The sequence below is a fragment of the Protopterus annectens genome, chromosome 3.part1 (genome assembly GCF_019279795.1).
Source record: "Protopterus annectens isolate FY-2018-M chromosome 3.part1, PAN1.0, whole genome shotgun sequence".
NCBI classification, from domain to species: Eukaryota; Metazoa; Chordata; order Ceratodontiformes; family Protopteridae; genus Protopterus; species Protopterus annectens.
This window is the reverse complement of record NC_056732.1, coordinates 518,341,238-518,365,155: the sequence shown is the minus strand read 5'-3', so window position 1 is coordinate 518,365,155 and position 23,918 is coordinate 518,341,238. Positions and strand designations below refer to the sequence as shown.

Here is a 23,918-nt window from a genome sequence, read left to right as displayed (position 1 = left end):
TCTGTCTTTCTTGATTTCTCCAAGGCTTTTGATACTATCTCTCATCCCCTTCTTCTCACTAAACTGTCTAACTTAGATATCACTCCCTCTTCTCTAAACTGGTTCTCTGACTACCTTACAGATAGGCAGTAATCAACCAAGTGGCAGCAGTCTTTCTTCCCTTTTCTCAAAACAGCTACAGGCATGCCTCAAGGATCTATTCTAGGCCCCATGTTGTTCAGTAATTTTGTCAACAACTTCCATTCTGCCCTTAACCAAGGTACAGTTATCCAATATGCAGATGACTCAACTATCATCTGTACTGCTAGCTCCACATCAGAGCTGCTGCAGCTTACCCAAAAATGCCCTTAGCACCACTGAAACCTGGATGGCTAATAACCATCTCACCCTAAACCCCAACAAAACCAAGCTTATGCTATTTATCCCTAAAAGGGCCATCCCCCTGCACAAGGACAAATTAATTCTCCACCTCTCAAACCAATACCATCATTGAGCTTGTCCCAAATATTAAACTACTATGTGTCATTATAGATGAAAACCTATCTTTTGACCTTCACATTCAGAGTAACATAAAAAAAAAAACACATGAAAAACTAGGCTCACTCTATAGACATAAATACTTCCTTAATCATCTCACTAAACTATTCCTGGCCACTTCCTTTCTGCTACTATCTCTTTTATATGGTGCACCTCTCCTTACCAATATTCAGTTTTCCCTTAAATCCATGCTGGACTCATGCTATAACAAAATTGCAAAATTCATGACTTCTTCTTCTTCTTTCTGCTTTTCCCAGTTAGGGGTCACCACAGCAGATCACCTGTCCACTCATGATTGGCAATGGAGTTTTACAGGGTCGTGTTGCCAGCCCGACGCCCAGCCTTCCACAGAAGGCACATGCACTCACACCTAGGGCCAATTTAGAGTGTCCAATCCACCTACAGCATGTCTTTGGAATGTGGGAGGAAACCGGAGCACCCGGAGGAAACCCACGCGACCACAGGGAGGACATGCATCCTCCGCACAGAAGGCACTCCAGCTGAGGATCAAACCAGAGAAGCTCTTGTTGTGAGGGTGAAATACTTACCGCTGCACCACCGTGGCTGCCCATTGCAAAATTCATTAGTTACTATTATTATTAGTATTATTACTATAGGTTCATAGGTAAGTACTAGGCTAGCTGCCCTTGCAGGCCATTTTAACCCTAGCCAGTTTCCCTTTTTTGTGTTCAAAATAACTTTTGATTATAGATTGGCCTTGCCTATCCCATGATTGCTAATTATATATTACCCCTAAAAAGAATAACCAGGATCATACCATAGATAATTTGAGGATAATTATTAATAATTATTTTACACTGCATATACCAGAAAGGATTACTACTTTAACAAAACTGTATAACATCTAAACAGATCAATTATTAATTAAAATAAGCATAATGCTAAATAGTAAATTTTAAATTTGGCACTCACCCAATAGTGGGAAATCTCATTCATTAGACTTCTGACATCATCTAACATCAGTAGTTTTCTCACACCTTCTTGAACCCTCAACTTGTGCAACCAGATACTTTAACTCTATGGACAGCATACCTTAGAAGAATTGTTTCAAGAACATGTATTGAATTGGGGGGGGGGGGAGCATGTCCAAGATGGCAAACTGAAAGCAGCAGAGATTTTCTACTCTGCTTTATTTAACTTTCTCTGACAGCAATAATGTGTTAATTTCACCACAGACTAATCAAAAGTTTTAAATCTAAGAACTAGAAACATCAAGGATCATTTTGGCGTAAATATCAGCTGATATTTTTTACATATTTTACCATCAAATTCTATGAGGAAAAATATAAGGAAAACTTTCTAAAGGAAGATGAATCACTCTAAGTCTTCTCAACAAGATTCTACTATGAAAAAGGAGATGCATCTAGTTCTTTGTAATATCCAGGACTTGGCTCTCAAAATAAACAAATTAGTCATAAAAGTTAATACAATTAAAGAAAACTGTACAAAACAAATCAAACTTAGAAATGATGTTCTCAAACAGCAAAAGGTACAAATAGCAGCTTTCGAAGACTCAGTTTCTGACCTGGATTGTAGGCTTTCAGAGGGACAGCAAAACATTGACTCTGTACTACAACAAAACAACAAAATTATTGAGAAAATTGATGACCTAGAAAATAGAGCCAGAAGGAACAACTTTAGTATATATGGAGTGCCAGAACAAATGGAATCAGAAAATATGATGAATTTCCTGTCTTCATGCTTACCTAAAATCTGAATATACCAGAAGCCGTGTCTTTCGGTATAGAAAGAGCCCATAGTTCTCTAGTTAAAATTCCATCTAACAGAAATATTATACAACCAAGATTCATCATTGTGAAGTGTCTTTCTAGTCAAGATAAAGACCTTGTTTTAAAGACTGCCTGGTCTCGTGCTCCTTTGAAAATAGCAGACTTACTAATAAGATTTGACAATGATTATTCATCTTTAGTGATTTTGAAAAGGAAAACTTTCATTCTACTTCAAAAATCTTTAAAAAAATGGTATTAAAACTAATTTAAACTTCCCAGCTAAATTAAAAATCTTTCGACCAGATGGAGCTAAACTATTTGAAATACTAGAAAAAGCCATCACTTTTGTCAAGAAAAAAAAACGTAATAAATTCAGTTGAAGAAATAGATACCAGCACTACTTTAAACAGGCAAGCATCTAAAATGACTGGTCAGTAAAGGGGAAAAAATCCAGAGACAAATAATTATATGTAAAATCTCTTATTGTTGTCTTCACTGAAATATTTTATTGTCTTCTTCAGATGTCTCATATAAGGTAAAACGTTTTTATATTCTTTAAATGTCAGTATTCCCTTAAGCTATATAGCAATCAATAAACTGCTTTGATAATTCAAAAGAAAAATTAAATAATCATATAAATTATTACTGTAATGCTTTACTTTTTAAAATTGTTCTTTAGTGTGGTTTCTATTCATAATGATAATCTTCACCTTACAAATAATCATAGAACAGTTCATGACTTCATGAATAAAATACAGTATTTGATGTTTATAATTAATAAAAAAATTGGAAAAGAAATGAGAAGGAGAAAGGGGAAACAAAAAGTAATAATTTGATTCTTGCACTCTGTTCTTTTCATATATTGTATGGTTATGCTTTTCATTTATATTTACTATTAACTTTATAAATCTGTTATTTATAAGGCTGTTTCACTATGCTTAACTTTATTTTACTGTTTAAAATAATTTGAAGATGTTTAATATTATTTTAAACTTTAGTGAAATAATGATGACAAACAGTTTTTAAATATACTTGCAATTTGTTTAACACAGGAGCGAGTTTTCCAATTTAAAAGCTTTCTCCTTACAGTTTAAATAAATGTTAACTAACTTTTGAAGCTTTTTCATGAAGTTTAGAAGTCAGCTCAAGCTTGTAAATGTTCTCACTGCCTCCATCTTCATGAAGAATAATTTGTGACAGTAAATAGGAAGTTAAAAGCGACCTTTGAACTCTGTTCTGTCAGTACTGCATAGAATAGTAATATGTGACTGTAAAATGGATTTGTAGATACTTTTTTATGAAAAATACATTTCATCTTAATGAAAATGGAATATAATAAGTTTGCTAAATCTAAAAAATTGCAAATTACTAGTTTTTATGATTGTGATTATTAAACTGTCTTTCTTCCTTTTTTAATACAGAAGAATATTTTTTAGTGTTGCCCTGCAACTTATTTTATTGTTGAATCACACAGAGCTCAGTTAAAACAAATGTGAAACTGCTTTATCGTTTAATATTTATGGATAAGCAATATAATAACATTATCTTGTGCCAGTATAGTTTTCTGTAATTAATACAAGTAATTTGCGTGGAGACATGCGTGAATGGGCATGCCTTCATTGAAGGTTGTGCATCAGGACTGGTAACTCAGCACGTAAAAATCAACTACCAGTCATTAGTGGACCAGAGTTCCGCTGTGGCGACCCCTAACCTGGAAAAGCAGAAAGACTCAACAATACAAGTAATCTGATTGATATATAATTAATTATCTTCCTTTCTAGCCTATTTATTATTAACTATGTAGTATCTTTCCATAGTTAGCACTAACATGCAGTTGCAGAAATTAACCACTGGATATCATGAGTAGGTTAGATAGTGGCTTGTATGGAAATCATTGCAAGCCTGGAATTACTTATTGCGTCTTGAAGGATTTTGATTTATTTTCAATAATGAGTTAATTAATACTTTCATGTCCATAACAAAAGTAAAGATGACTTTTTGCAGATTGCATATGGAAAACTAGTATAAAATGTCTTTAACTAAATTCCATGTGAATAATGCCAGCAGTATATATGTGTGTTGCATTAAATGTCAGTGGTTTAAAATAACACTATTAAGAGAAGTAGCACGAATATGTATTTACCCTTGCTAAAAGCTATTATATTTCTCAGGAAACTCATTTATTGTCAGAAGACTTAAACAGATTATTATTAAAAGATCATTCTATTCTGGTTAGCTCATAGTTTAAACATAAAAGAAGAGGTATTATATTATGGAGAAAAAAACATTAGGTTTACCCACAATAGTGGATACATACTCAGATAAAGATGGTGTGCTTGGATTAATAGTATTAAATATGGGAAAAAGCTTTTATACTCTCATAAATGCCTACTGGATACCAGGTATTGGTACAAAACAGTAAAAAAATACTTAGATACTATGACTCTACATTCTAGAGGGGATATTTTGTTAGCAGGGGATTTTAATTGCATTTTGACCCATAAAGATACCACAAGTACTAGAGCTTTTAAAAATTTCATCAGTAGTGAAACATTTAAACAATTCCATAAGTATAAGATATTTAAAGGACCCTATGGAAATTCTGTTAACATCCTCTTTAAAATGTACTGATTACTCATATATATTGTTACACAGACTAATATAGATAAAGTCTTAGTAACCAGCTCTCTTCTTTCAAAAATAGATGAAGTATTGATTGTTTCATGCCTCTTATCAGATCATAATGCCATTACATTCAAAATAACTTTTAATCCTGATACTCTAAACTTCTGTCAAAGAATTCCTGCTTACATAATTAAAGTGAAAGGCTTTCAAGAATGGATTCTTAAAGAAATTAACCGGTTCTTAGAAATAAATAATAATAGTGAAGTTTCAGATTTAATTCTGTGGGACACTTTAAAGGTGGATCTTTATGGTAAAGTTAAAAATGGTACTTAGCTAAAAAAAATGGGATACGAAACTGATTGGTATACAAGATGAAATTTATAAATTAAAATTAAATTTCTTACTTAATGATAAAACAACAATTAATAAGATTAAAAATTAAATAAAGATTATCAAGGCATTCTTCAGCGTAAAATATCTATTAAGCTAGAAACAAACAAATTATATACACAGTCACTAAATCCTAAAAGCTTTCACAAATTAGCTATTAGATCAAAATACCTAAAAGAGAAAAATTATATTAAAGAAATTACATATAAAGATGGGGAATAAAACAATTAAAGTATCAGATCTAAAAAACATATTAAATGGTTTTAAGAAATATTAAATATTATGAAAACATTAATAGTACAAATTCTAATATGGGTAATTTCAAGATCATAAATATCTTCTTAAAAGAAAACATTCAAAAAACTATCAAAGGAACAAATTAGACAAATAGATAAATCTTTTCCTTTTAAAGAACAAAAACATCAAATTAAAAATCTAAAGACTAACAAAGTGCATGGTCTTGATGGAATAATCCCAGAGATATATAAACTTCTCCCACAAAATGTACTAAAGATTCTTCTTAACACACTTCTGGAAGTCAAAACCACTTCTGATCTCCCACCTTCCTTGAAATATTCTTTGGTCTCTCCCATTTTAAAACCTGATAAAGAACCATCTTTATGTTCATCTTATAGACTCGTATACCTTCTAAAGATAAACTATAAGATTTTTATGTCAATCTTGTCAAAAAGATGAAATACATGCATTTCTGAAGTTATAAATGAAGACCAAACTGGTTTCATAACAAATAGAAAGTACAAGATAACATATTAAAGATATTTTCTTTAATTGATATAGGTACTAAAAGGAAAAATGAACTATCTATAATGAGCCTTGATATAGACAAAGCTTTTGACTCTTTAAATTGGCCTTATTTATTCAAACTATTGCAGGAATATAATTTTTATGAAGACTTTATAATATTAATCAAAAAGCTTTATGAAAATTCTGTTTCCTTTGTAAAGATTTGATCTTTCAGTTTCAACCCATTCAAAGTTTAAAAGGTACAAAACAAAGATAGCCCCTTGCCCCCCTTACTTTTTGCCCCACCAGAGAACCATTTGCAAATCATATAAGAAACAATACAAACATAAATGGTTATTATTTAAATAATACATTTCCTCTCAAAATTAAATGATTTGTGGATGACATATTACTTAACATCAGGGGATATTGGAACATCTTTAGATTATTTAATCAAGGCAATGGGTTTATTTGAGGAAAGTGTCAGGGCTAAAATTTAATCATAACAAAACTAAAACACTTCTACTAAATAAGCAATTATCTATAAAACTATATTCATACAAACATTTTAATTGCAGTAATACTCCTTTTAAATACCTAGGAGTTAATATTGTTCTTACATATAAAATATCAATAGAAACTACCAACAGTTAATAAACATGCTAACTAAGATAACAAAAAGTTGGATCAAATTATTCTTCACTTTTGAAGACAGACTGGGTCTACTTTAGAATGATGAAAACGCAAAGTCTCGAACGGTCACATGAGCGAATAATCATAAACTCTAAATTGGTATTTTGGGATCCCAGTACAGTGAAGATCAGAATATTTGCCCTTTCCTCACTGTAGTGCAATCTCAGAGTAGGAATATATATATTTAGCGGGGGGTATGGGGGGGCTTCCAATTTTGAGTGTTTGATTATTCTCTCATGAGAGCATTCAAGAGTTTGCATTTTTGGTTTTATGAAATAGACCTGACAAACTTGCTCTAATTAAAATGATTGTAACAAACATTCTTTATATTAGTCAATCTTTAATTCCCCCTCCAATTAAATGTTATATTAATAAACTAAATAACATTGTAGTTAAATTCTTATGGTATCCAAAAAACCTAGAATTTATTTTCATTGTCATATATGATGTTGGGAGGAGGGAGGTATTGTTTTTCCTAACATTGATATGTACATAGATTCAATCATTAATACAATAATGCCATGGCTTAATCCCTTTATTCGTCCAGCTGGAACTAAATACAGGAGAATATCCTTCTAGAATATAACAAATTATTATATGAACCATTCATTAAAATAAATCGAAATGTCTTTGTGTGGACTTTAAAAACATATATGTTTAATGACAAGCAAAATGCTTTCACTCTTTCCCCTCATAAATCAATTATTAAACTTCAAAAGAATTATGAATTCCAGTTATTAAAGTAAAATAACAATTTTCCCAATAGCATTTACTAGTGAATGTTAAGTTTCCTTTAATATAAATAAAATTCTAGAGTTAAAGAATAGCAATTTGTTGTATTGGAATCAGTTTATATCTGGTAATAAAGTTCACTCAGCTGATTACTTAATAGCCACGTACAGTATACAGAATTATAATTGGCTTTATATCCATACTTGTAAAGAATACATTCATAACAAAACTATTTAATATTAAATTCTCATAACAAGAATATATCTAGAATCTTAGAACTCATATCCTCTACTATCAATGGTTCCTTTAAGATCACTTTATTCTTACTTAAAATATATAAAATTATTAGAAATTATTTTTGTTTTCTAGACCTTTCTTTCTGGAATTACTCCACTAAAATAAATAAAGAGGAACTTACAATAAATGATAAAAATATATGTTTGAAATCAACAGAAATGTAAACATCTTCTCCATACTGGAGAATTTTTACATGGAAATTCTTACATAGATGTTTTGTAACTCCACATAAAGTTGCTTTAATAAATAAAAATGATGATATAAAATGTTGGAGATGTGAAACTGTCATGAAAGGAGATGTAAATAATTATATGTCATTTGTGAATATTAATATGATTTATATAGCAGTGCAATAAAAAGAAGATACTGCCAGCACAGATGTCTGCAATTTTATAAATGGTTATGTGTCATTTGTAAATGTTAGCATGCTTTATGTATGATGCTTGGGTTACAGATGTAGTAGAACTGTATGCCGTATTGTACAGATGTTCTGAAGAGATATTTTCAAAAGTACTGAGCAGAACTGTAGATACACTATTGTAACTGTTTAGATGTGCATACTTTAACAGGGGAACTGGAACACAGGGGGTTATCTTACAAAACTTCAGAAAAATAGTTGAAATTGAGTTACTTTATGGCTGGGCGATAAACAAAAGATGGTATATCTCAGTTTCAGTGCAGTAACAGCCACAATGTCCAGAGATAGAAGTTTTTTGTATTGTCTTGGAAGGGTTTATTGTTTTATGACTTTCAGGATGTGCCTTAGATCTAAGGAAAAAAAAACTTGTTCATGCATTTTCACAGGTAGATGCTAAATGCTGTTGTTTTTGAGCCGGAGAACTGAAGTCAGATGACAAAAAAATATGTCATTCTGCAAGTATCCCAGTAGTAATATTTGGGATATTAATTTGGGAAGTCCATGAGAGAGAGAGAGAGAGAGAGAGCATGTTGTATTTTGTCTTTGACCTGCCAATAGCATCCACTCACCACATCTGTATGTTGCTCTGTAGGTAATTTAACTAGGATGTGATGCCCGTGCACTGGCCCAGTAATCAAGGAGCCTCAGTCCTCACCACTAACACCAATGAGGGGCATCCACATTGGGAAGGATAACAAATACACACATGCAGTAAATTACAATTTCCCTTAAGAGCACACAGAGATCACAGTCAGTCTGGGGCTGGTTTCTCCCTTTGTCTCCAGATCCCCAATAAGACTCCCCACTGGCACAGCTATAGGGTACAGATCTCAGCCTAGTGGTCAAGCTAATACCTCTAGCACCCTCTCTATCCACCCAGTGCTTCGTGTCCCTGCCCAAGTAGCTGACACACACACACACACACACACACACACACACACACACACACACACACACACACACACACACACACACACACACACACACACACACACACACACTTTAGGATATGAGTTATATACAAACACACAGATGCTCCTGGGGAAGGCTGGCACAGATTCTCCAGCTATGCCTCTTCCTGACTGAACAGCAAGACTATTGGAGTGGCTTTGTACAGTATCACTGTATACATGCAATGTACTCTAGAGCTTAAATTATCTCTACACAAAACAGCCACAGTTGAAAGGTTTAAAAATATTTAATAATAAGCAATAAAAACACAAGACAATACTTCTTACTACACAGTCCTAGTCAAGTGTTCAGACATCACAGGAAAATGCTTAAAATAATACTGTAGAATAGTTCTGACATAAATATAGAAAACAGCTAGACTAACTTATTATTTTCTATCTTTTCGTAAGAGCAATCACAGTTCTAAATAAACTTACAAATAGATCAGAGTACTGGTGAGTTGTCATCTTTAGATAAAATCCAAAATGCTCTATCTCTGAGACAGTCTTTTAAATTCATAATACATCACTGCTGACTCATTTTAGATTACATCATTTTTCTCTGGTTCCCAGGCTAACAGATACTCAGAGTTTAACATATCTTTGATCTCGCACCTGGTCAGGAAACCACAGCAATTAAAGATATTATATATGTAAATTCTAGCAATTAACTGTGGTGTAAAAACAATAGAAAAAATCAGCTGGTCCAGACATCACAGCTCCGAGTTTGAGATCGAATAGTCATACAATGCTTGAGTTATCAGCTTTCTTCCAGCAGTGTGCACTGTTGTTACATTTTTGATGTTCAACATTTCACACAATTTTCTTACATTTAAGAGAGCAAGCATGTAGCTTATATTAATATTTACAAATGACAGAATTATCTACAAAATTCTATCTAGCTAGGCTGGCAGCCTTCACATATGGTACGGTAATTTCTCTTAGATACAGTCAGGAATATAATGAAGTATAGTTTAGATGTTTTCTTTATTTATTTCAGCCTTTCCTGCAATGTTGCTTTAAATATTTTCTGTGATTTAAAACTCTGATGCAACTGTGATTATATACTGAGCATTTTCTTGTACTTTTATTATTTACAATTAAATATATTTAAACCTTTCATTGTGGCTGATATTTGTGAGACATATTTAAGTTCTGAGAGTAATTGCATATTTATTTAGTGACACTGTGGGCCACTCCTAATAGCCTTGCTCTTTGTCAAAATACCATTTGGTTTAATATTAACATTACACAGTATGATTGGGCACCCTTTCTTAAGGGACTTAAAGTAGCTGATAAGGATGTGACTGATGGCAGTTTAGATGGTTTTTTTTTTTACTTATTTGAGACTTTCCAGCAATGTAGTTTTAAATATTTCCTGTGGTTTCAGACTCTGATGCAACTGTGATTACATACTGAGTATTTTCTTGTTCTTTTACAATTTATTATTAAATATATTTAAACCTTTCATTGCGGCTGATATTTGTGAGACATATTTAAGTTCTGAGAGTACTTGCATATTTATTTGGTGACACTGTGGGCCACTCCTAATAGCCTTGCTCTTGGTCAAGCTACCATTGGATTATAGTAACATTGCACAGTAAGATCGGACACCTTTGTTAAGGGCCTTAAAGTAGCTGATAAGGATGTGGCTGGTGGCAGTGCTAACTACCTTATAGTCTGGGGAAAAGGGGGCATAGCTAGTAAACATGTGCCAGCCTTTCCCAAGTGTGTGTGTGTTTGTGTATAAATCAAATCTCAAAGTGTGTGTGAGTCAGCTAGCATGGACACAAAGCACTGTTTGGACAGAGAGGGTGCTGGAGGTCTTGGTTTAGCCACTCAGCTGAGATCTCAATTCTGTAGCTGTGCCAATGGGGAGTCTTATTGGGGATCTGGAGAAAGAGGGTGAAATCAGCTCTAGACTGACTGGTCTCTGTGTGCTCATAAGGGAAATTGCACTTTACTGTGGGTTTACTTGTCATCCTCCCAATGTACATCCCCTACTGGTACTAGTGGTGAGGATTGAGGCTTCTGGATTACTGTTGCCAGAGGTAGGGCATCACAGAAACAACAATACATGCTGATGGTGATATGATTATTAATTGTAATATGGTAACTGCTTTTTGGATTGATTTAAGATCTTTTTTAAAGCACTGTGGAATGACAACTGTATTATTACTGATTACCTCGATTTATTCAATGTACCTATTTCAGAAGTCATACCAACACATCAGATATCTCTTCTGTGGTTTGTACTTTCTATAGCAAGGACAATTATAAGGAGAAACTGGGAAACAAAGTCTACTGTCTCTTTTAATAATGAATTTATATACTTAGCTAAAATTGTATGTAATAATAAAATTTCTGCCATAAAAATGAAAATAAGAAATACAACGCATCAATCAAAAGCTTTGCCGAAATTATATAACTTATTAGAGAAGTACTAAATGAATGTTTTGTTCAGTTTGTTATGGACATTGTATATAATTCATTTGAAGTGGTTTATTTTTGTAAATAGCTGGATTGTTAGCTGAAATGTAAAATCAAATATTTAAAAAAAAAAGAAAGAAAATGTAGAATGTTCAAACAACATATATGACATGTTCAGAGTTGCAGTGGTGAGTTTGGCACTTCTGTAGTATCACCACTGATTTCTTCTTTTGCATAGTTTATTAATAGCTGTGTAGCCTATATTAGTATGTACATGTCTACATTTTTCATTGATGAAATACTGGCTAAACTTTGTAGTCTTTTGTATGAAATCAGAGTTCTATCTTAAGACAAATTAATTCTGATGGGTGTTCGTTTACATGGAAGTAGGTTTAGGAAGGGGCAAAACAATTATAAACGTGATCATCTCACTTCATTCCTACGCAGGGTTATGGATGGGAGTTATTCCATATAGCAAATAGATGGAGTTACTTAATGCTATTAGCATGGCTTAACAGAATAACAATCTGACAGACTAAGCTGTTCCATTGCTCTGACTGGATCACTAGTGAAATAAATAAATACAACAGTGTGGGAGTGATGCATTTCCTTTTCACCAAGACATTTGAAACTTTTGTTAAAAGTTTAAACTAAAGAAATATGCACAGACTGGAATGAATATGCAGTTGGAAAAGCAAAATCCAAATGTAAAACAAATCAACTGATGGAATAACACAGAGGCTTAAGATAAAAACTTGTTTTATTACCAAACTGATAAAATAGGTAAGCGCTTTCACTTTTGCTTCATCAGACCATATACACAGAGAGAAGAGCACCCATAACTTATAGGCAATCCAATTACTAAGCAACCAATCGCATAATAAGGGTCACAGCTAAAGGACACACATGCACTTGGGAAAGGCTGGCACAGGTTTGCTAGCTATGCCCCCTTTTGCCCAGACTATAATAAAACCAGAGCTTATGTAAAATTATATACATATCTGCAGGAACTGCATACAAGAAAAATGCATTCAGGGAAAAATTCAGCATGCAGAAAAACATCATTGTCATAAAACAAACACATAAAGGCAAAAATAAAAAAGAATAAAAAGTCTTTAACTTCTAAGACTACGTCCCTTCAGAATAGATCTGAGTGGGACTTTCTCGTTAAGCCCACTACCCTGATTAGCTCTCAGTTTTATCATCCATCTAACCTCCCTGGTTTCGGTTAGATTCCTGATGTCACCACCTCTAATGCTGGGATAAATTCTGTCAATAACCATGAACCTGAAAGTATGTCTGTTGTTAGTATTAATCACGTGTTTAGAAAGAGCATTGGTGGTAGAGGCACAGCATGTGCTATATAAATGTTCTCTAATTCTATCCCTCAAGATTCTATCGGTTTTCCCAACATAAAATGATTTACAGAGTGTGCAATAAGCAAGATAGACAACATGTGTAGTCATACAGGTAGCTCTTATCCTAAAACTGAACCTATGACCATTGTCAGGGTGCTCAAAGGATCCACTTCTGTCTAGAAAATTGCAAAAGTTGCAATTACCACAGGGTGTCGTAGTCCCTTCAATCCCACTCACATCAGGCTTGTAACTGTCCAGATAGCACAGCAACCTCTTTAAGTTCTTCTTGTTCATGTAAAGAAATCTAGGTGTGTCACCTACTATTCTTTAAATACTGGGGTCAGTGGTTAACAGACCCCAGTGTTTCCTAATGATGTTCATAGTCATTCTGGAATCTATAGTATAGCTAAGGGGAATAGAAATACTGGTAGGTACATCAAGTAAAGGACATACATTGTCCCCATCCTGTTCAGAGAAATATGGTTTCACTATATTAGCCCTAAGAGGGGGGATGGTGGTTAGTACCGCATCAACCTCTCCTTCCTTGTAACCTCTGTCCCTTAGCCTACCCCTTAACTGAGTAAGTTCCCAATTGAAACCTTCTTCAGCCCCATTTAATCTGGAGGCTCGAAGCCCCTGTCTCTTCACCATGTTTCTAAACACATTTGGAGGGTGCATTCCTGTATTCGGTCTCCTACAGGCTGTAGAGAGGTGATCTATGCCTGGCATACAAGGCATTGTCAACCCTACCCTGATGGACCTCCTGCAAATCCGAAAAACAAACAGCACCAAAATTACCCAGTCTAAAGACTATAACCTTATCTGTGATAAAATTAGGACTTGCTGGAGTGACAGATATGCCAACGATTCCAAAGACAACCACAAGGCATTCTATAACTATGTCAAGAATCTAAATGGTAATGCTCAGATCTGCTCTGAGCTAAAACAGAATGGCATTAAATATACTGATCCCAAGGATATTGCCAGTATCCTGGCAGATCGATTCAGTGCCAACTTCAACCCCCTGTCACCCCCTAAATGGCCCATCTCAATACTGGAAGATTGCCAAATTCCGGTAATAATGGCCACACAGGTAAAAACGCACTCTCCAAAGCTAAGAATACAGCATCCATGGGACCAGATGACATCCCGGGCTGTGTACTACATGAACTACAATATGAACTGGCACCTCACCTAAGTGTCATGTTTAATCATAGCCTCAACTCAGGTTTCGTGCCCACTGAGTGGTGCAGAGCTACAGTTATCCCACTCCACAAGGGGAGATCCTCCTTGGATCCCGGAAACTCCCATCCCATCAGTCTGACGAGCCTTATTTGCAAGGTCATGGAGCGAATTATCATGGAACTTATAAACAAAGACATTGGCAACCTTCAAACACTGGACCCCACCCAGTTTGGGTTTGTGAAGGGCCGATCTTGTCTCCTGAACCTGATTGACTTCTTCAAATCAGTCTCCAGAGCCATGGACAAGGGTAAGGTGGTCCACATAGCCTATCTAGACCTTGCCAAGGCCTTTGACACCATCCCCCACTCTGGAATCATAGATAAACTTACTAAGCTGGGCATTAATCCCTACGTCACCCAATGGGTTGCTAACTGGCTTACTGATAGAAATAACACTGTAAAAGTAGCTGGCTCCAAATCCAGCTCCACACAAGTGACAAGTGGAGTACCTCAGGGTTAAGTCCTGGGACTGCTCTTGTTTGGCATCTACTTCTCTGAAGTACAGGCCAACACTAAGGGACTCTGGCTAACAAGGTTTGCAGATGACTGCAAACTGGGAATCCCCAAATGATGTGGATACACTACAAAAGGGCCTTACAGAAACAAATGCTTGGTGCCAGAGCCATGGGCTCAAGCTCAATGCCAAGAAATGTATAGTTATCCCCTTTGGGAAAAAACATGTACCCGTGAATTACCATATAGGTGGCAGTACACTAAACACAAAGTGTGATAAGAGACTTAGGGACACAGGTGGACAGTGGTCTCAGCTTCGATAACCACATTGCCACAACAGTCAGGAAATCCTTCTATGTGGCACACCTCATCACTAAGGGCTTTTCATCCAGAAAAAAGGAGGTCATTGTCCCACTGTACTCATCCCTCATTAGACCCATTATAGAATACAACGCCCCATTTGGTATGTACCTCTCAAGACATCTGCAACAACTGGAAAGACCGCAGAAATACCTCACTAAAGGAATCACAGGCCTAAAGCAGATGCCCTATACTGACTACCTTAAAAAAACTCCAGCTATACTCTGTCGCATATCGTCTACTCAGAGGCAATCTCTGCTTAACATACAAGGCCATGTCAAACCCAGAGCTGTTGGACATGCTACACTTAAAGAAAACCCAATCCCTCAGAGCCACGCACTCCAGGGATCTAAACATTGTCATCACAATAAACAAAACATGCTGGAGGGATAGGTTCCTGACCCAGAGTCTCCCCAGACTCTGGAATAGATTGCCCATACATGTCAAGCAGAGTGCCTCTTTGGCCCTCTTCAAAAGGAACCTTGACGATTGGATGGGAGAAAGGAAATTCACCCCAGGGATCACGTCATTCGCCCTGATAGACAGGGGTCCAGGGAAGTAAATAGTGTGGGAAGAAATAGCCAGGGAATTGTTATGGCTAGGCTTGTATAGTCCCTAGGGCTGATAGCCTAATGCCAACCTATGAAACAGAATCTTGGAAGTCATTTTTTTATTTAAAGTTATATTTTTATTCAGGTGTAGAATACACCTTTTTATGCACTAATATGGTGTATTTAAAGAGATGAAGATAAGAGGTGTCATAGAGGTTATGAGTTTTAGTGATATGTGTGGTGGAGTTTGTGTATGGGTTGGTTGAAGTGGGTCTAGGTAAGTGGTTGATATAAAGAGGATTGTAGTAGCATGTTTGTTGTACGAGAGAAAGGAGAAAGATTATTAGTTATGTGTATGAGCATATGTTAGGTAAGCCACTGTTTTCCATGTAGGCTTTTATTATAGTGGCAATCCAGAAGGTTTAGTTCAGGACTCTGTCCCAAAGGTTAATAAAGCTGGATCTCCTCTTATCAGAAACAAAAATTATGTCCATACTATAACAAGAGATCTGTAAGTGGAAGGTCCATATTCAGTAACACATACTCCTTCATCTATCACCTCCTTCATCTATCACCTTGAGTATGTTCATTTTTTGGAACTTTGCTTTCTCCTCTTCTTGCCTTTGTCTTCTTTTCTTTGAGTGAAAGAAAAAGTATACAGTGCTTCAGGCAGCCTAGGAAAGTTTTATCTGCAGAGCAGTTTTAATGCTTCTGGCATCAGTCCTAAAAGTTGCTAAAGATGGGCCTTCATATAGAACTATCACTATAACTTTAATTTAATCCATGCCTTTCCCATTTTATAAATTGATGTATGTATGTATGTATTTATTTTTGCAGGTGATTTTGAAGCAGCCCATGCTGTTGTTCAGCGATGTTTAGAACAGGATGCCTCATTTTCTGATGGACACCTTCTTATGGGTCAGATCTATCTTTCTGAAGGTAGCTACAAACAGTGCTTGGATTCCTTAGAGCTGAGTGTGAGCCACAATTTTCAGGTGAGCTGGACATGAAATTAAAAATTACATTTCTGAATTTGCATTTTATCTTGTAACTGTTGAAAGCGAATCTGCTTTATCTGGCTTAGGAAACCTGTAGCTGGAAACATTTGGGATTTCCTTCACAGATATTACCTAATTTCCTAACTTCTGAATTACCTAGAACTCCTGTGCTTAGGAGTATAAGAACGTCTTACTACTGTGCATAATATATATTTTTAAACAAGAAACATCTTTATTAAACCATCACTTACAACATAAGCAATCATACATTTATATAAATGAACATGAACCACACCGGCAAACTCCTAGTTGCAAGCATTTTACCTTACCATACTGACACACTCCCAGTTGCAAACATTATACATCACTTATAATCTACCCAGTCATTTTAAGTCAAACATTACATAGCTCATTTAAGTCCTGCCTTCTTTTAAACCTCATTTCTCCCCTGTGTGTATTGTTCCCACAATTCCCATTTTTCCTATGTAGTTTGCTCCTACTCTTTTCCTAAAGATCTCAGTTCCATTTGTTTTGTCTGTTACTATATTCACTACTTCCAATATAGTTGGTCTAGATTTTGATTTCCATTTTCAAATAATTACTTTTTTGTCAGCTATCATAATTAGACACAGCAAGGCCTTAACATGGCTAAGCAATTCCCATTCTGTATCATAGCTCAGAAAAATCATCTCCCTCGTCACAACAATCCACCCACTCAGCATCTCTGACAGTGCATCCCGCAGGGAATCCTTAAAGTCCACCAACCCACCACACTCCCAGAAAATATGTTCCCAATTACCTCTTTCTTCCCATTCACACCTCCAACATTTGGTGTCTACCTGAAGAAAAATTCTCTAGAGTCTACTTGGGGTATAAAAATATCTATATAAACATTTCCAAGCAAAAATCCTAAATCTTCTCAATTTTGTTGCATATGTGGGAGACATGCATATATCGTACCATTGTTATCACATATCAGGCTAGTAGAGTATACTTAGCCTTAGCTTTGCATATTCTAATCCCAAGTCCTTTTCTGCCATTTACACAATTTAGAATACTTATTGTATAAAAGCTCATGTATTTGATGCCTTAAATTCTGTGTATCCTAGGACTTCCTGCAGTCACCAAGTCATAAGCCAGGACTCACATTGGCACTTGAAGTAGAGCCTTAAATGCACTGAAGCATTGCCACAAGTGATTGTGCTTCAGACTGGCCACCTGCAGGAGATAAAGGAAGAAGCTGTAGGCATGACTGTGGAGTATACACCATACAGGCACTGGCAGGAGGGTCCTAATCATGATCCTGAGCTTGTTCCAGAAAAACCTGAGAAAGTAAGGGAGTTGTAAGCCAGACATTGGTGATATTATAATGTCAAGTCTGCCTCTGAACTGCTTTCTCATTCCTCATGAGTGATAAACTCTAGTTCAGCTAATGAGTGATCTGGCATGGTCATGTCACTGGCTGATGATGAGAGGAGTGCAAAACATTCACTGCATTGAACACTGTACATATGTTTATTCAAACACTGCCTTATTTTAGATTATCTGGAGCATATCTTCATTTGGTCTTATCATGTGCATTACTTTATTGAGTCCATATGGCATGAGCTGAATGGTAGCACTCTGGACTAAGTAGTCTTCTGCCTTGCCTCCCCTCCACAACTCAAAAAGTAGTCATCAGAAAGAATGAATGAGACTTCCACCAGTCCTCTTGCCCTGTTTGGGTCCATGTCAGCCTGAACATTAGACACTTGTTTGAGATCTAGTGTGAGCAATCCTTGTGGGTTCAGGAGCATACCATTAGAAGGTACAGACTTACACTGGTGTTACACCCTGTCAGACCATTTCTAGTGTGCAGATCACCTCATGCCAGCATCTCTTTGCCTGATCTCTGCCACTCACATGTCATATACTGGAAACTATGCAGAGTATATGTGCCCAGGCCATTCCTAACTGCAGCTAAGGATATAGGAAGAGCTTTCTTCCAATAATTTTCCTTTGAAAGGGAGACAGAAGGTTCACAGATCTTTGTATGTGAAATGGGCAATCATACTGAGACCTCCTGTTTCTATAGTGTTCCACCAGCTGACTCATCCATTGGGAAAATTGTGCGGCTCATAAAGTTATCAATGGACTGAACTCTAGCTTCTTAGCCCCCCCCCCCAAGGAATGCCTAAATCAGTGTATGGATGGGAAGGATGAAGAGCTTTGAAGTGCATCCTAAGGGATGATGTTTATGCAGCCTAGAAGCATCTTGATTCTACTTCCTCTGCCATTGAAAAGAGAATGCTTCAACATACCCCTGAAATAATGAGTGTGGTAATATCCTTATTAAACTTCCTCATGCAGAAGCCTGTGTGATCACTTCGATCCATTATATGTCCCAGAGGCAATAACTCCTTTATACCTTACTGTCTGATAGAGAATATAAGACTTTGGGCAAGATGGGCAGAAGGTATCTTCTTTCCTCTTCCACATTAGAACTTATGTCTCTCATTTATTTGTATCATAGTAGATCAGCTGCTTCTACAAAGTTGAGCAGGTTGTTAATCTGGGCAGGAAGCTAACCTGTGCAACTTCAGTTATTTCACTTACATTTTGCTCTGATCTATCCCAGGCACCCATATGAATTGGAAGTCAAATTATTCAGGTGCATGACACTGGCTCAAAAATTGATTTCATCGAACGGCTTTTACACCAAAAATGCTGTTGATAGAAATCAGTTTTGTGGGGGGCTCCCCCCCTGCTAAATATATATACCAACTCTGAGATCGCACTACAGTGAGGAAAGGGCAACTTTTCTGATCTTCACTGTACTGTGATCTCAGAAAACCGATTTCTATCAATGGCATTTTCGGTGTAAAAGCCATTCGATGAAATCAGTTTTCAATCCAGTGTCATAGACCCAAATTATTCTATGGTCATAGTGCATTTTTCTGCCATCTTTGCACATCACGATCACAGAGAAAGCAAAATAAGTGTCCAGCACTGGCTGGTTAATCAGTTCCTTAAAAGTGTTTTGCATCTTTGTCTTCATTTGAAGAACCTTCTGTGTTCATCTTATTAATCACTGCTGCAGTAGCCTTAGCTTATCTGGGTTATATACTGCCAAGGATATAACACTATCCTTGACAGGATATAACCCATATAGCTAAGGTTCTGCACCAGTGACTATTCAAACATTTACTGTTATTGTAAGTTTTACTTACACAACTGTACTCTCCTTGACAGGATATAACCCATATAGCTAAGACTGCTGCACCTATGGTCATTCAAACATCTATTGGCATCGTAAGTTTTACTAACACAGCTGTACTGTCCTTTGCTGGATATAGCCCATATAGCTAACAGTAATGCAACAGTGATCATTCGAACATCTACTGATTTGTTAAATCTAACTTATGCAACTGTACTGCTCTCCTTAGCAGATGAACTTCATGACTGGCAAGATTGCCATTCCCTTTAAGAACTGACTGCCTCAGTGTCTATGAAATGTGTATTTGGAAGGCACTTCTAGGTGTCTGCCACTTCCACTCTTGGGATCTTCAAGCCTCAAACCCTCATCTTTAAGAAATACTATTCACAAAGATTGGGCATCCTTTAAGACTAACCAATGTGTGCTCTTGAAATTAATACCTTACACCAGTCCCTTTATTTCTTCGTATTTTTTGTGAGAGCAGATTCCAAGGAAAGAGAGTTAATCATGCCCTGTATGTGCAACACTGACTTGGGTTCTAGTCAGACAAAGCACATTAGTTCAGGAAGACAGAACAGATGATAGTCTTCATATGAATCACTGCTTCAGTAGTGTTAGGTATATTGGTTATATCCTGCCCTTGACATGTGCCATCATGCTGATATAAGCTTTACATACATCCTCACCATTTGTCAGCATCTACCAGGCCCTCTAGCACTGCCCCTTTGGATGCCGTTATGACCAGGGATAAGGGCATGTCCATTGATTATCCTGTCTCTCTTACTTTCTTCCCTCAAACTCAAAGTCAGTATATCATAAAGTGAGGGAGATGGTGTTCATCATGTTATTGTCAGAGCAGAGATGAATAAAGTGGAGGTCTGATCCCTAGAAGTCAAGTCTCAGGCAGACATCCCATGAAAAAGGCAGCACAGTCAAAACATATCACCTCCTGCTACTTGTAGTCAACTTACTTCTGGGAAACCCATTCCTTAAACCTCAGAACATGACTGGTTTGCTTTAGCACAGCACAGGTACTGTTAAATTGTATTCAAGCCTTACAGCCAGGAGAAATCGCTCTTCCTTCTCTGACGACCAAAAGAAAAAAAGGATTTTTATTCATAATAGGATTAATTGGACAAAGAAGGCTTGGATTATGCAGAAGATTTTTATTTCTTCTGACTATCCAAGTGAGGATATTTGTTCTGGTGAGAGTTTATCGATGAAAGATTTTTTCAAGTGGGATGGAAAAGAAATATCTGACACTCAAAAGAGACATTTTTTTATCTTCTGTGCATGTGTATTCCTTAACCTGTGCTTCTCTTAGTGCTTGGCGCCTTAGAGAAATTTCTTCCTTGCAGACAGTCTTACCTCAGATTCTTAGCCTTCAGCTTCTAAAAGGTCAGACAGATTTTACAGTGTACAGGATTCACCCAAATATAAAAAACCCTGTTGCTGTCTTTGCTGTGTTATTTCTGTGGACTTGGAAGAAGGAAGTAGATTAGTTCTTGCTCTTAATTATCTTCTGAATGATACAGAGAGAAAATAGCCCTTGACAGATTCAGTAAAAAAAAAAAAAAGTAAATACTTCTGCAACTCTGTCTTTTAGGTCTATAAATTGTCAAGCGTACATGACTAAATTGCCATTAGCAATGTTAGACAACATGGGTCAGAATATTTCTGAGATTTTTAACAAAGACATGAGATCAAAACTTCAAGAAATTCTTAATCCTGCCTCTCAAGTTGCTAACCATTCCATAAAGTGCAGGCATGATGCCACTGATGCAACAGCAAGAGCAGCTCCTATAGGCTCTCTCATCTGAAGGCATAGCTGGTTATGGCTCTAACCTCCACCAGAAGAAATAAAGACCAGTCTTCTGAATAATCTAGATAAAGATTTGTTATTGGGGGACTCCAGCTGAAATCTTCAAAAAAAATAAATAAATAAAGAACAGAGGTAAAATGATGTAAGGAGCAAATCAACTCTTTCTTCAGTACTTGGATGTGGCAAAAATTATCATACAAATCACAGTTCTTACTTTAGAAAGCAACCCAAATCTACACAGCAAAAAACAGGCAAAAAAGCAGTTTAAGAGAAAATGGCAAGGGGACTGTAAGACCCCTGCCCACGCAACAATAGAAATCAGCCATGACTATGCCTCTGTAGTGCCTCTTCACCTTCGCTTTCTTCACTCTAGCCAACACACTCCTCTTTCTTCCAAAATTGCTGACAAACTTTCTCTTTGTCTGCCATTATGGGAAATGATCACTTCAGATTCCTGAGATAAGCATAATAAGAAGAGGTTACAGGCTTCAGTGGAACTTCAAAGCACCCCTTTCAAGCACTCTTCTAGTTCCCAGAGATCAGGAGCATCTTATGTTTTTTTCCTATTGCAGACTTTCTCCTATTGAAGGATACAAGAAGTGCTTCCACATTTATGATGAAAAGGATTTTATTCAAGACTATTTCTAGACTTAAGGAAAGCAGAACTGGAGACCAATTATGGATCTATCCAGGCTCAGCTTCTGTTCTTTGGGTTCCTTGCTTCAGAATGCTTACCTTTCAAACTCTTCCTTGTTTGCACCCAAACACTCTTTTGGTTACTCTGGATTTAAAAGATGCTTGCTTAGACATTCATGTTCACAAGAGTCACAGAAAATATTTAAGATTCTCTGTCTTTGGCATGCATTATTAGTTTTCTTCTTTGCCCTTCGGGCTTCTGGAGCACCAAGAGCATTTGCAAAGGGCCTGGCCACAGTTATAGCCTTTAAAGACTACAAGTAATTCACATCTATCCTTATCAGACCAATTGTTTTAAGATATCTCCAGTCCAGAGGTCCTAAAAGTCTTGGATTTCTCTAAGGATCTTCTCCAGAACCTGGGGTTCACTCTCAGTCTAAAACAAAGTTCTCCAATTTTATCATCAGAGTCCTTTTTTTTCTAGATGCCAAATAGATACTATCATGAAACAACATTCCTCTATCCAGACAAAAGAGTAGCACGCAAAAGCTAATTTCTGAGTCTGGCAAAAAAGAAGTTTGACTCAGCCAGAAAGTAGTTACAAGCCCGGGGGTTCATGGCTTCAACCATTCTCACTGTTCCTTATGTCAGGCTTCTCTTGCTGGGCTTCTCTTGCTCTTTAATTTTTCCAAATCTTTTGGGATTCTAATACCATGACAGGAATGGACCCCATTACTAAGTCAAAGTATGATTAAAATTCATAAAATTAATATTGTTTCAGTCTTTGATGTCAGCCAAACTCTTCACAGCATCCCCAGTGTGCCCAGTAATGACTCCTTCTGCAGTTTGTATGGAGTTACATGTATTGGTAACATATCTAGATAGGATTGTACATTCTTTTTTATAAGACCCATTGCTCCTACTACTATTGGAACTGTCTGGGTATCTGTCTTCTACATTGCTCTTGTTTCTGCTTGCAAATCCTGATACGTTGTCTTTTTGGCTCTCTTTACACAAGACACTGTACTCACTGGGTGTAGTAATTTCAATGATCAATGCTACTTTTGTCTTCTTTTCATGGACCACTATATCTGTTTTTCTTGCATCTATCTTTTGGACTGGTGATCCCATGTGATGTAGACTTCATCATTTTCTGTGATGCTTTGTGGCTCATGTTTCCAGTTATTCACAGCTACTTCAGTATTATAATGTTTGCACAATCCCCAGTGCAACAGTCTTGCCACATTATTATGCCTTTCAGTATACAGTCCTGCTGCCATTTGTATATCACAGCCAGCAGCAAGGTGTGCCACAGCTTCCAATTCTGTTTTTCAAAACCTACATTTGTCTGTTTCTCCCATATTTTCAATGGACTTTGTAAACCAATGTATACGTAACCCACTACCTTGGCCTGCCAATATTAACCTTTCATCTTTTGGTTTGAATTCACCTCTCCTTAACCATTCCTGCATTTGATCCTGATCAACATGAGTTTTTCCAGATGTTTTCTATACTTGCAACTATATTTATGCATTTTCTCCATTTCTTGCCTTCTAATCAGATCCTTCTGATATTCTTTCTTTTGCTTTTTGCACATTCAGTTGTTGCCTGATTTTAATCTTCTTTTGGTTTGATTTCCATTCCCGCTTGATGCGATATGCTTCTGGTAGACTAAGAAGGGAATTCATCCTAGATTTATTCTCCTCATATCTCAAAATATTCACTATGTTTGG

The 23,918-nt window shown here is 36.3% G+C and overlaps 1 protein-coding gene across 1 annotated transcript in view; it reads left to right on the top strand.

Moving 5' to 3' along the window:
- LOC122798197 (tetratricopeptide repeat protein 21B-like) overlaps nt 1-23,918 on the top strand; it is a 1,733,894-nt gene that overhangs the window by 821,616 nt on the left and 888,360 nt on the right. Inside the window, exon 13 of the mRNA XM_044066946.1 lies at nt 16,371-16,528. Coding sequence (XP_043922881.1) covers nt 16,371-16,528 — 158 coding nt within the window. The remainder of the gene's footprint in view (nt 1-16,370; nt 16,529-23,918) is intronic.